This window comes from Artemia franciscana, chromosome 14 (assembly GCF_032884065.1).
Source record: "Artemia franciscana chromosome 14, ASM3288406v1, whole genome shotgun sequence".
NCBI lineage: Eukaryota > Metazoa > Arthropoda > Branchiopoda > Anostraca > Artemiidae > Artemia > Artemia franciscana.
In genome coordinates this window covers 1773194-1787510 of record NC_088876.1, presented here as the reverse complement: position 1 = coordinate 1787510, position 14317 = coordinate 1773194, and the positions used below count along the sequence as shown (strand labels likewise).

Genomic DNA, 14317 nt, shown 5'->3' with positions numbered 1-14317 from the left:
CTCTTCCACAAATTCCAGAGTTATTCAATTTTTCGAACGACATGACCTAAAGCATCAAATGCTTTTTTAAATTATAAAAAATGCATGATACATAATTACCATTATTCAATGAATCATTAATTTTCAGTAAAAGGTTACGATTGATCATTAATGATCAAATGGTACATGAAATAATGTTCTAATAATTTGGACCACTTTGGGCAAGAACATACTAAAAAAAATTGTTTGGAACAGCTACAGCGGCAACAAAGTAGACCTTACCTGAAAGAAATAACATAACTTACCTGAAAAATCCAGCGTTTAAGGGTCACATTTTTCTTATCAACTAAAAAGTTTTTCTTCCATGTATTAGCTATTAAATCTAACTTCCCAGTTTCATTCTGTTTTAGATAGTGCCAGCCTGGCGTGAAGACTGAACCAGAATCATTTGAATCGCTTTGTGATGTTACAAGGACCACCTAAGAAGAAAGAACAAGATAAGCTTCTGTTTTGTGGGTGATTCCATGTCATATTTAGCCTTACCATGGCATTTTAGGCTCCCACAAGGCTGTTAAGTTGGCCTATCACTGATAAATAGGTCTTTCTGTTGGATAGAGAGGTAAAGGTGATCATTTCTTGTAAGCAAAGTTATCTTTGTTATGAGCGTGACCTATCTTACTAAACGATCAATGATGGTAAATATCTGTAACTTTTTCTCAAAAATAGCACTCTAATTTTTTTCAAAAAATGACTTACTGCCATTTTTGGAGTAAAAAATGGTCTATAGAGGTCATGACTTTGTAAAAATTCAGTTTCCTACCCAGCCTCCTTAGCATTTTTTCTAAGTCGTCTGCTGACTGACGTTAGAGACCCCTTAAGGCTGAAAGCCTTGAGTATAAATAGGAAAAGTTTCAAAACGTAGCTGGTTTATTGACAGATCAGCTGATTCTGATCTTTTTTAAAAAGAAGTTCTTGATTGATCGCTTTGAAGTGAGTCTCAGATTCTTAATAAATTCGTATTAAATACTATGCATTACTATAGAAACATTACAACAATAATTTGGACACCAGGTGACCGAGCTTCGCTCGGTGATCGTTTTTCGTTTAACAAGATTGTCCTTAATAAGATAATTGTTCGTTTTCTGGTGTGAAAAAATGACATAGATCAAAATGTTTTAGAACAAGACTTGGGAAAATTCATTTAGAGCTTTAGAAAAATATTTGTTCGTCTGGACGATGTCACAAACACTTTCGTTCCCCTGCTACTTTTTTTTAATGTCGTATATTCCTCAGTGGCATCATGGGTCTGGTTGTGGAACTAAACGGTGCACCAGAGGCAGCAACATGACTTCAAGAAAGAGGATTGGTCAATGCCTGACCAGCTCCTGTTAAATATTTTAGTAGTATTTCCTATAGCTAGGAAAGGTGGCTTTCTGTTTCCCCTCAACTGACTCTGGAAGCACATGGGGATGCTTGATCAAGACTGAGGTAAAGAGCTCTTTCCTGTGTCATAAAGTGGGGACAGGAGTCGGCAACCTTGTTTTTCCTGTGCGTCACAGTGTAAATATTCAAGGGAGGTTGAGGTCAGCGACATTTTCATTTTAAAGCAGGCAACTAATGACAGTACTTTTATCATCTGTAGTTCTAGTTCCGTCAATAGATAACGAATGACTTTTGACCAGTTTAACCATATATTGCATCAGATCTTCAAGTCGACTTAAAGATCTTAGGACAGTGGCATTTTCATTTCAAAACTACCTACTATCGACTATACTATGGTGACTGTTATGATATGACTATGTGATCATATAAATATGTTATATATACTATCTTTATAAGAGAGCAATAATTGCGTAGCCTATGTTTGTGTGTATTTTTTTTTTATCGAAAACGGCTTAATATTTTTTGAGAAAACTGATGTCTAAACTGGAAACTTGGCTGCAAGACTCAGTGGTCCTAGAATGTTGCAAGAGGGCTCATTCTAACGGAAATTAAAAGTTCTAGTGTCCTTTTAAAGTGACCCAAAAAATTTGAGGGCACCTAGACCCCCTCACACGATGTCTTTGGGGACGACTTACTCCCCCGTAGTCCCCGTGGGAGGGGTTGCAAGTTACAAACTTTGACCTGTCTTATATATCGTAATGGTTACTGGGAAGTGTACGGACGTTTTCAGGTGGATATTTTTTTTTTGGGGGGGGAGGTTGAGGTGGGGGGGGGCTACGTGGGAGGATTTTCCATGGAAAAACTTCTCATGGGGGAAGAGACTTTCAATGAAGTGGGCGCAGGATTTTCTAGCATTATTTAAAAAACAATGAAAAAATAAATATGAAAAGTTTTTTTCTACTGAAAGTGAGGAGCAGCATTAAAACTTGAAACGAGCAGACATTATTACACATATGAGGGATTTACCTCCTCGTAATACCTCGCTCTTTACGCTAAAGTATTTTTGTAATTTCAACTATTTATTCTACGGCCTTTGTGATTCAAGGGTCATTCTTATGGAATTGGGACAAAATTTAAGCTTTAGTGTAAAGAGCGAGGTATCGACGATGATGAACCCCCTCATATACGCAATAAAAACGTACGAATATAGAAGTTCGTTACGTAAGTTAATTCGTATATTACGGATGTTTTTATGGCACTTGGTATTCACCAAGTGACATATAGCGATCGCAAATTCTGTCGGTCTGTCTGTCCCGGTTTTGCTACTTTAGTTACTTCCAGGTAAGCTAGGACGATGAAATTTGACAGGCGCATCAGGGACCGGACCAGATTAAATTAGAAATAGTCATTTTCGCAATTTGACCATCGGGGGGGGGGAGCAGGGGGGGTCGGTTAATTCGGAAAAATAGAAAAAATGAAGTATTTTCAAGTATTGAACTTAATGAAATTTGATGTTTGGAAGGATATCGAGTCTCAAAGCTCTTATTTTAAATCCCGACTAGATCCGGTGACATTGGGAGGAGTTGGTGGGGGACCTGAAATCTTGCAAAACACTTAGAATGGAGGTATCGGGATGAAACTTGGTGGGAAAAATAAGCAGGAGTCCTAGATACGTGATTGACATAACTGGAACGAATCTGCTCTGTTTGGGGGAGTTGGAGGGGGGTTAATTCTGAAAATTAGAAAAAATGAGGTATTTTTAACTTACGAAGGAGTGATTGGATCTTAATGAAATTTGAAGTTTGGAAGAATATCGTGTCTCAGAGCTCTTATTTTAAATCCCGACTGGATCTGGTGATATTGGGGGGAACCTAAAATCTCGGGAAACGCTTAGAGTGGAGGGATCAGGATGAAACTTGGTGGTAAAAATAATCCTAAGTCTTAGATATATGACTGAAATAACCTGGACGGATCCACTCTCTTTGGGGGAGTTGGGAGAGGATGGTTAATTCTGAAAAATTAAAAAATGAGGTATTTTTAACTTACGAAGGAGCGATCGGACCTTAATAAAATTTTATTTTTAGAAGGATATCGTGTCTCAGAGCTCTTATCTTAAATCTCGATCGGATCCGGTAAAGGGGAAGTTGGGGGGGACCTAAAATCTTGGAAAACGCTTAGAGTCGAGGGGTCGGGATGATACTTGGTGGGAAAAATAAGCACAAGGCCTAGATACGTGATTGGTATAACCGGAACGGATCTGATCTCTTTGGGGGAGTTGGGGGGAGGAGCGTTAATTCTAAAAAAATAGAGACAATGAGGTATTTTTGACTTACGAAAGAGTAATCATATCTTAACAAAATTTCATATTTAGAAGGACCTCGAAACTCTGATCTCTTATTTTAAATCCCGACCGGATTGAGTGTCATTAGGGGGGAAGGGCGGAAATCTTGGAAAACGGTTAAAACAGATCAGGATGAAATTTGGTGAAAAGAATAAACCCAAGTGCAATATAGGTGACTGACGTAACCGGACCAGATCCGCTCTCTTTGGTGGAGTTAGGGGGGGGGGGTAAATTGGGAAAAATTAGAAAAATGAGGTATTAGTAACTTACGAACGGATAATCAGATCTTAATGAAATTTGATATCTAGAAGGATCTTGTGCTTTAGAACTCTCATTTTAAATCTCGACCAGATCCGGTGACATTGAAGGGAGTTTGAGGGGGAGACCGGAATTCTTGGAAAACGTTAAAATCGAGGTGTCTTACGAATGGGTGATAGGATCTTAATGAAATTTGATATATAGAAGAATCGTATGTTTCAGATGCTCCATTTTCAATTCGAATCGGATCCGAGGACATAGAGGGTTGGAGGAGGGAAAAAGAAATCTTGGAAACCTTAGAGTGGAGAGATCGGGATGAAACTTGATGGGAAGAATAAGCACAAGTTATAGATACGAGATTGAAATAATTGGTACGGATCCGTTCTCTTTGAGGGAGCTGGGGGGTTGCTAATTTGGAAAAATCAGAAAAATTGAGGTATTTTTAACTTAAGAACGGGTGACCGGATCTTCACGAAATTTGATATTTAGAAGGAACTCCTGTCTCAGAGGTCTTATTTCAAATCCCGAAAAATCTTTTGACATTGGGGAGAGTTGGAGGGGGAAACTGGAAATCTCGGAAAACGCTTATAAATGTCTTAGATACGTGATTGACGTAACCGGACTGGATCCACTCTCTTTGGTGGAGTTAGGTGGTGGGGTTCAGTGCTTTGGCGAGTTTGGTGTTTCTGGACGTGCTAGGACGATGAAAATTGGTAGGCGTGTCAAGGAGCTGCACAAATTTACTTGATAAAGTCGTTTTCCCCAATTCGACCATCTGGGGGGCTGAAGGGAGAGGAAAAATTAGAAAAATTGAGGTATTTTTAACTTACGAGTGGGTGATCGGATCTCAATGAATTTTAATATTTAGAAGGACCTCGTGACTCAGAGCTCTTATTTTAAATCCCAATTAAAGCAACCTATTGATTCTTAGAATTTTGCTAGAGCTCATACCATATGAGCTCTTGGCTCTTGGCTCTTCCGACCTCGTCACAAGTGCCATATGAGCTATTAGCTCTTGTTTACTAATGAAAATGTTCGTAAAAATTAAAAGTTCTAGTTGCCTTTTAAGTAATAAAAAAATTTGAGGGCAACTAGGCTTCCTCCCTCGCTCCCTTTTTCTCAAAATTTTGCAATTAAAACTATGAGAAAGCCACTTAGCCAAAAAAAAAATTAATATACAAATTTTGTTTTAATTATTTATGTTAAGAGAGCCAAGATCAAACATGTATTAATTAAAAAACGTCCAGAAATTAAATTAAAAAACAAGTTAAACTTAAAACGAACAGAAATTACTCCGTATATGAAAGGGGGCTTTTTCTCTTCAACGCCCCGCTCTTTACGCTAAAGTTTTTATGGCACTTGGTATTAACCAAGTGACATATAGCAATCGCAAATTCTGTCGATCTGTCTGTCGGTCCCGGTTTTGCGACTTTAGGCACTTTCAGGTAAGCTAGGACGATGAACTTTGGCAAGCGTATCAGGGACCGGACAAGATTAAATTAGAAATAGTCGTTTTCCTGATTTGACCATCTGGGGGAGGGAGTGGGGGCCGGTTAAATCGGAAAAAATAGAAAAAATGAAGTATTTTTAACTTATGAGCGGGTGATGGGATCCTAATGAAATTTGAAGTTTGGAATGGTATTGTGTCTCACAGCTCTTATTTTAAATCCCGATCGGATCTGATGACATTGGGGGGAGTTGGAGGGGGGAAACCTAAAATCTTAGAAAACACTTAGAGTGGAGGGATCGGGATGAAACTTGATGGTAAAAATAAGCACAAGTACCAAATACATGATTGACATAATCGGAACGGATCCGCTCTTTTTGGGGTAGTTGGGGGGGGGGGGTAATTCTGCGATTTTTAACTTACGAACGGGTGATCGGATTTCAATGAAATTTGATGTATAGAAGGATATCGTGTCTTAGAGCTCTTATTTTAAATCCCGACCGGATCTGGTGACATTGGGGGGGGGGGAGTTGGGAGGGGGAAACCTAAAACTTGGAAAACACTTAGAATGGAGGGATCGGGATCCACACAGCTCTTATTTTAAACCCGACCGGATCTGGTGACATTGGGGGGTTGGGGGTTGGGAGTGGGAAACCTAAAACTTGGAAAACACTTAGAGTGGAGGGATCGGGATGAAACTTGGTGGGAAAAATTAGCACAAGTCCTAGATACATGACTGACATAACCGGAACGGATCCGCTCTCTTTGGGGTAGTTTGGGGAGGGGTTAATTCTGAAAAATTAGAAAAAATGAGGTATTTTTAACTTACGAACTGGTGATCGGATCTCAATGAAACTTGATATTTAAAAGGATATCGTGTCTCAAAGCTCTTATTTTGAATCCTGACCGGATCTGGTGACATTGGGGGAAGTTTGGGGTGGGGGAACCTAAAATCATGGAAAACGCTTAGACTGGAGGGATCGGGATGAAACTTGGTGGGAAAAACAATCAGAAATCTTACATACGTGATTTACATAATTGGAACGGATCCGCTCTATTTGGGGGGGGGGGGTTAATTCTGAAAAATAAGAAAAATGACGTATTTTTAACTTACGAAGGAGTGATCGGATCTTCATGAAACTTCATATTTAGAAGAACCTCGTAACTCAGATCTCCTATTTTTAAATCTCAACCAGATCAGTTGGGCAGTTGGGGGGACCGGATATCTTAGAAAATACTTAAAGCGGCGAGATCAGGATGAAACTGGGTGGGAAGAATAGAAACCTGTCTAAGATACGTGACTGACATAACCGGACCGGATCTGCTCTCTTTGGTGGAATTGGGGGGGGGGATAATTTTGAAAATTGAGGTATTTGTAACTTACGAAAGGGTGACCAGATCTTAATGAAATTTGATATTTAGAAGGATCTTGCGCTTAAAAATTCTAATTTTAAATTCCGACCAGATCCTGTGACATTGGGGGGAGTTGGAGGGGGAAACCAGAATTCTTGGAAAACGTGAAATTTGGAGTATTTTTATCTTACGAATAGATGATCGGATCTTAATGAAATTTGATTTTTAGAAGGAATTCATGTCTCAGAGCTCTTATTTCAAATCCTGACCAGATCTTTTGACATTTGGGGGAGTTGGAGGGGGAAATCATGGAAAAAACTTGGAGTGGAGGAATCGGGATGAAGCTTGGTGGATAGAATAAACAAATGTCCTTGATACATGATTGACATAATCGTTCTGGATTCCCTCTCTTTTGGGGAGTTGGGGGAGGGGTTCAGTGATTTGGCGAGTTTGGTGCTTCTGGACGTGCTATGACGATTAAAATTTGTAGGCGTGTCAGGGAGCTGCACAATTTGACTTGATAAAGTTGTTTTCCCAGATTCGACCATCTGGGGGGCTAAAGGGAGAGGAAAAATTAGGTATTTATAACTTACGAGTGGGTGATCGGATCTTAATGAATTTCGATATTTAGAAGGACATCGTGACTCAGAGCTCTTATTTTAAATCCTGACCGGTATTAAGCCGCTTATTTTCCTTTTTAAATCAATCTATTCATTCATAGAATTTTGTTAGAGCTCATACCATATGATCTCTTGGCTCTTAGCTCTTCTCGCCTCGTCAAAAGTGCCATATGAGCTCTTAGCTCTTGTTTACTGTTTTAAGAGGTAGAGTTAAGAGAAAGAGTCAAACTTTAGCGTAAAGAGCAAGGCGCTGAAGGGGAAAAGCTCCTTTCATATACGGAGTAATTTCTGTTCGTTTTAAGTTTTAATGTCGCTCCTTACTTTCATTTAAAAAACTTGTTTTTTTTATTCAATCTTTATACAGACTACGGGATGCTTTACTTTAAGCTTTAAAACAATCTCAGTGTTACTAAAAGAAAAAGGGAGAAAAAGTAAAAATTTGGCTACACAGCGCTATGCATTTGACCAAGGACGTACCTACGATAAAGACCTCGAAAACGAATTAAAAGACCAAATGCCTTGCGTAGTTTTCATCTGAACATGCTGAACCAGGGCTGGCTTAAAATCTCTTTTCGAAGAAGCATAAGGTGATCCCAAATAAGTGACTATTGGCGACGACTGAAAAATAACACCATTGCCGCAATCGAGAGACGCCCTGACATTATCCTCCAAACAATTTACAATAAAAATTGACATTATTCAAAACTGATAGAAAGGCCCAAATCTTCTAAACAATTAATTAAAATTGAGGGAAGGGGGTTATGCAGGAGGAAATTTCCATAGAGAAAATTGTCATGGGGGAAGAGAATTTCCATGAAGGGGGCGCAGGATTTTTTAGCATTTTCATAAAGAGCAATGAAAAAAATGAAGTTTTTTACTGTGTTAAAAAGTAGAGTTGAGAGAAAGAGTCAAACTTTAGCATAAAGAGCGGAGCGTTGAGGAGGGAATAGCCCCTTTCGTATACGGAGTAATTTCTGTTCGTTTTAAGTTTTAATGTCGCTCCTTACTTTCAGTTAAAAAAACTTGTTTTTTTTTTTTATTTAATAATGATAAAGAAACAATATGCGATCATCAGAATCTTGCTATATGCAGTAATACATATTTTAGAAAACTTGTGACGAATCTAAAGCTTTACGAAACCTTGATTTTTTATTTATTTATTCTCTCCCTTGGAAAAACATTGTTCAGTACTCTATCCACCAGGGCCGTATCCATGATCTTTTTCCAGGGGGGGATACAAAACTTAAAAAACACATAAAAAGTTTTTTTTTATATTCAATTTTGTTATCTTTTTACGAGTCGGAAAACATTTCAGGGGGTTCAAACCCCCTTTCCCCCCTCTGGATATGGTCTTGCCTCCACCAGTGCATCATCAGTGTCAAACCGTCACAAAAGTCTATTAGTGCTGTCCAAATGCACAACAAAGCGTCATTTGAATTTTATTTTGTGCCTTTTACTGTCTGTTTTCTTAACCGATAATCGTTATTTTATTTGTAAAAAAAAAAAAAAAAAAAAAAAAAATGCCATTTAGCCTGGCCTCATCCGTGACTGTAAATATCCGTTAATAAATTATTTTCTTATTAATAAATTATTCTAATTCTAATATTGTTAATTTTCTCTTTGGACTTTAACTATGCCCAGTGGCATACCCAAGTGTTTCATTGGGTTTGAACCGTACCAACTACTTTGTTTTAAGGTTGTTTTAATAAAATATATAACCATGAGTAGAAAACCCAAAATAAGAATAGAAGATAAAATTTACCTTAATTAAAACACAACTAAGAAATCCAAAAAGATGACACCTAGTTAACATCCTAAACAAGAGTGTCTCTTAGTGAAGTTGATCTGATGCAATCTTGATTATCAGTTGTCAAATTTATCTTGTCCTACTTATACGTAATTTTACCCTATATTCAAATTACCCGGGTAGCCCTATATTGATTGACAGGTATTTGACAGATAGATATGAGCGCACTTTTTGCAATAATTTGCAAATCTGCGGATGAGGGGCTACGCGCTTAGTTTGCTCCAGAGACAGGAGTCTAAAATCAACGTAGGTTCGGACAGCCAGAGGACCAGGGAATTTTCATATAAAATTAGCCCCTGCCCCAACCATTGGCACCTGCAGCGGGGGGTTGGGGTGGGGGGTGGGTGGCTCCTTTTGGAAATTTGAGACTATAAATTAATTGTGACCAAACTAAAGAGAGCAGAATAGGGGAAAATCATGAAAAATTAGTGTGTTGGTCCATGGTTGGGTGTCTGCCAACAGGTTTCGACCCTTAATACTAGTAATATAATTTCTAATTTGTGACAGAGTGATCCCTTTTTATTTTTATATAAACATATTACCCATGGTATTTGGTTGGGATAAAAACAAAAAGAAGCAAATTCTTCATAGTCATGAATGGTAAGTAAATAGCAATCCTTACCAAAATAAAAGCACAAGAGCCTAAATGTTGACAACCTTTATTCAAAGAATCACCTTTTTATGGTGATTCCAATAATGTGTTTGTTTCTAGTTTGAAGTTAAACATCCCAAGTTATTAGTACACTAAATAATTACTGCAGGTAAGGAGCGATATTGAAACTTAAAACGAACATAAATTATTCCGTATGTGAAAGGGGTTGTCCCCTCCTTAAAACGATAAAAAAAGATTAGCGTAAAGAGCGAGGCGTTGAGGAGGGGACGACCCCTTTCATATACGGAATAATTTATGTTCGTTTTAAGTTTTAATGTCGGTCCTTACTTGCAGTTGAAAAAAACTTTTTTAATTTAATTTCTGAACGTTTTTCAATTAATGCATGCTTTGATTTTGACTCATCACAAATGAATAATTAAAAAGAAATTTGCATATTAATTTTTCTTTTGCTAAATGGCTTTCTCATAGTTTGGATTCCCAAAGGCCATAGAATGAATTGTTGAAATTACTAAAAATACTTTAGCGTAAAAAGCAAGGTATTGTGTAGGGAAAGAATCCCCTTATATACATAATATTATATGTTCGTTTTAAGTTTTAATGCTGCTCATTATTTCCAGTTGAAAACATTTTTCATTTATTTTCTCATTGTTTTTTTTTTAAATAATATTAGATAATCTTGCGACCCCTTCATGGAAATTCTCTTCTCTCATGATAAATTCCTCAATAAAAAGATCCTCCCACGTTACCCCCTTCCCCCGACCCACCCCCATTCCAACGCGAAAAAGTCCCCCTGAAAACGTCTTTACACTTTATAACCGTTACTATATGTAAATTAAAAAAAAAAACAAGTTTTATTAAATGAAAGTAAGGAGCGACATTAAAACTTAAAACGAACAAAAATTACTCCGTATATGAAAGGGGCTTCATAAGTAGGCTATTGTTTTTCTTTTTTTGTAATTAATTGACATTTTCATTTTTATATATTTAACTTTATTTGACGTATTTTTTCATTATCCTTGAAAGTTTGAAATACTGACCGTTTTTTCTGCGTCAGCAAAATTATTGTGCTCATAAAGGTAATAAAATGTAATAAAACAAATAAAAAAGATTTTTCAACTAAAAATAAGAAGCAGATCATTCTGTATAGAGAGGAACTGCTTTTCCTAAGCAGCTCGCTCATTAGGCTAGTTTTTTAGTGCTTCGTAAAACCTTCTTTTTCCAGTTCAATGGCCCTTGTGTTTCAATAAACAGGCTCAGAGAATTCGGACAAAATGTCAAACTTGACAAAATGTCGAAATGTCAACTTCAGATTAAAAAGCACAGAGTTAAGGAGCAGACAATCACCCTCATATACAGAATAATACGTGTCCAAATAGGTTTCAAAGCTGTTCCTTACATTTATTAGAATTTTTTTTTTTTTAACATAATTCCTGATTGATTTTCAGATCATACCAAGGCCTAAGCAAGATATAAAATGGGGCACCGGTCCTTAAACCGCTGGTTAATTGCAGTTAACATTTGTATATCAGTAGTGGTAAATGGATTAGTACCACACTACGTTTTCAGCTTTTTCTTATTAAGAATTAGAATAATGGATTGCAATTTAAATTTAGGACAAAACTTGAATAAACAGAAGAAATTTGCGATGAATAGTATTCAGTAAATTCCTATTAATATTTCTTTTGCAGAATTTCGGTTGGACGAATAAGGGTAATATTGTTCATATATACGGATACTCTGTGAGACTTTTCATCTTCTACACTGCTGAAGCCATTAAAACCTTTAAAAAAGGATGCTTCGATCCGCAAATACTACTGCTTGTACTACTAACAACTCACCGCAGCACCAAGCCACCTTAGGCCAACACAGCTACGTATACTACTCCTCCATTATATGAATGTTAACTGAGATTAAGAAATTATGACGTCAAAATGGGCTCTTATAGCCATCTGCCACCTCTTTCGCCTACAATCGTCTTCTTCATTATAGCTGATGTGCAGTTACACATCACCAAACATAATCCCATTAAAAATAAAGTGAATCAGCTTTGTTTAATCCAGTACTACCAGCTTGTGGCATATACTTCCTCTGCAACTGGGAAGCCTAAAATATAGTTTTTTTATATATAGTTTTACCTTTAAATCAATTAGCTTCTCAGAATTTGAAATTAACTGCAAATTGGTCTTCTTTGTGGTAAAATTGTAGTTTGGTGCCCATAAATATTATAAAACGTAATAATGCATAATAATTAAATACATATTTGATTAAATGAATAGATCCCTTTGCCAGGAATCCTCATTGTTTAAAATATGCTGAGTTTTGTTTCATTTTTCATTCAAGGTTAGTTGCTCTTTTTATTTGGTATTTTTTCAATGTATTTAAAAAAGCTCATTCATAAGAAAATGTATTCCCTTGCCCCCCACCCACCACTGCTACTCTGGTGTATACCCCCCTGGAAAATTTTCTTCGGGTGCCCTTTGCCCCAACTCCACTAAAAGGTTTGCATACCTGCCTGCACAAACGTCTAATGTGTGACGGCTACAAAAATTTTAAAAACACGAAGCCACATTGATATCATACTAAAAAATAACACTATATTGTCTATGAAAGTCTATGGCTATCCCAGCAAGGTGACTTATTCATCCTATTTTCAGAAATATTTACTGTTTAATACATTTTAAAATATCAAGCTAAGAAGTAACAAAAATTACAATTAATATCGATTCAAAAGTAATATAAATTTTCACAATTTTTTTTAGCGTTGTTCCCCTTTTAAACCGTAGCATACTCAGATACTCATAATTTGAAAGTTCTAGTGTACTTTTTTATAGTTGAAAGTGTTTTGAGGGCAACCAGCCCCCCTGCCAATGATTTCCCTGACTACAACCAATCAAAATTTTAAAACAGCCTTGTTAATCGTAGTTATAAGGTCCGGTAATTATGTCTTTATGGATGTCCCCCCCCAACCCTCAGGACAAGGCTTGCAAGTTTCAAAGTTTTAAGATCAAAAGTTTTAAAGCCGTATATAAGACCAAGACCCAGAGTGGTCGGAGGCCAACAAGCCCCCCTTCCCTTACGTCCTTTTTCCCCAAATGCTCCTGGTATTTTGAGATATAATATTTGAGGATTTTGAGAAATAACAAGGACTTCAGAGTTGAAACAACCCCCAAAGAACATGGAGTGAGGGTTGTAAGTTATGCCCCAGGGGCATATAAGGTTTAATATGGAAGGGTGGCTGCATTAACTTTAGAAGATGTTCTTTTAATCGGAAATTGAAATTTCTAGTTCCCTTTAAGATTCAAAATTGATAGAGGGCAATTGTCCCCCCCCAACACCCTCTCTCTCTCTAAACACATCTGATTTGTTGCTTGCTCAAAGTTTTATGGATTAAAAAAATTGCACAACAAGGCATCCCTCTAAGACCTATTGTAGCTAGTACAAAATCACCTGTCTCAAACATCGGAAAATGGTTATGCACTGCATTTAAACCATTGCTTGACTCCCAAAAATCTTATATAAAAAATTCAGTTGATCTTGTATAAAAATTGAAACAAATAGACATTTCTGAAAATTCCATATTAAGCAGCTTTGACATAGTTTCCATGTATACTAGTATTGATGTTTCAAAATCTGAACAATTATTACAAAATAAACTGGAAAATAATTATCATCTAATCGAAGAATCAGCGATAGGTCTAGACATAGATGTTCTCATGCATTTGGTTAAATCATGTAACAAATATTCAATGCTACTTCCAGTTACGAGATTCATATTACAAAGAGGTAAGGGGCCTTCCTATGGGATCACCTCTATCAGGCCCTGGGCACTGGATTCGTATTTTCTTAATCATGTGTTTTGGGGACGCTTCATGGACGAGTTAATTTCAGTTTTGAATTATGGCGAAAGTGAACTTAAAGGTTTTCTAGAACATTTAAATACTTACGATAGAAACCTGCAATTCACTCTAGAAACCAAAACAGATGGAAAAAAGTGTGAAATAAACTTGATTTTACGGTTTGCAGAAAACCTACACATAATAATAGATACCTTCACTTCAAATCTAACCATCCTCATCAGGTCAAAAGAGGCATTGTAATATCTCTTGTAGATAGAGTACTTAATATCTATCCAGAGCCGTATATTAAAAAATAATTAAATTTTATTACAGACACAATTTTTGGCAACGGGTACCCAATTTCTCTCATAAATACTGTTATTGCTCAAAGATTAAAGATATATTCTTCTAAAGCCTTAAATCCCACACCAGTAAACGATTCGAATAAACCCACAAGCACGCTTTACCTACCTTATATTCCGAAAATTACTTCAAAACTGAAAAACTTTTGTTTAAAAAATAATTTACATGTTGTCTTCACAAGCAATCTAAGCATAACAAGTCTTCTCAATTCTGGTAAGGATAACAAACCAGTTACTCGTCTAAGAGGGGTATATCAAATACCATGTAATTGTGGAAATTATTACATTGGTCATACCCACCAAAATTTAGGAACAAGA

General features: G+C 36.8%; 1 protein-coding gene across 1 annotated transcript in view; it reads right to left on the bottom strand.

Moving 5' to 3' along the window:
* LOC136035167 (trypsin-1-like) overlaps positions 1–9268 on the bottom strand; it is a 54134-nt gene extending 44866 nt beyond the window's left edge. Inside the window, exons 1-2 of the mRNA XM_065716736.1 lie at positions 9144–9268; positions 285–458 (exon numbers count right to left, since the gene is read on the bottom strand). Of these exons, the coding sequence (XP_065572808.1) occupies positions 285–458; positions 9144–9194 (225 nt within the window). The 5' untranslated portion in view covers positions 9195–9268. The remainder of the gene's footprint in view (positions 1–284; positions 459–9143) is intronic.
* Positions 9269–14317: the final 5049 nt, after the last annotated feature.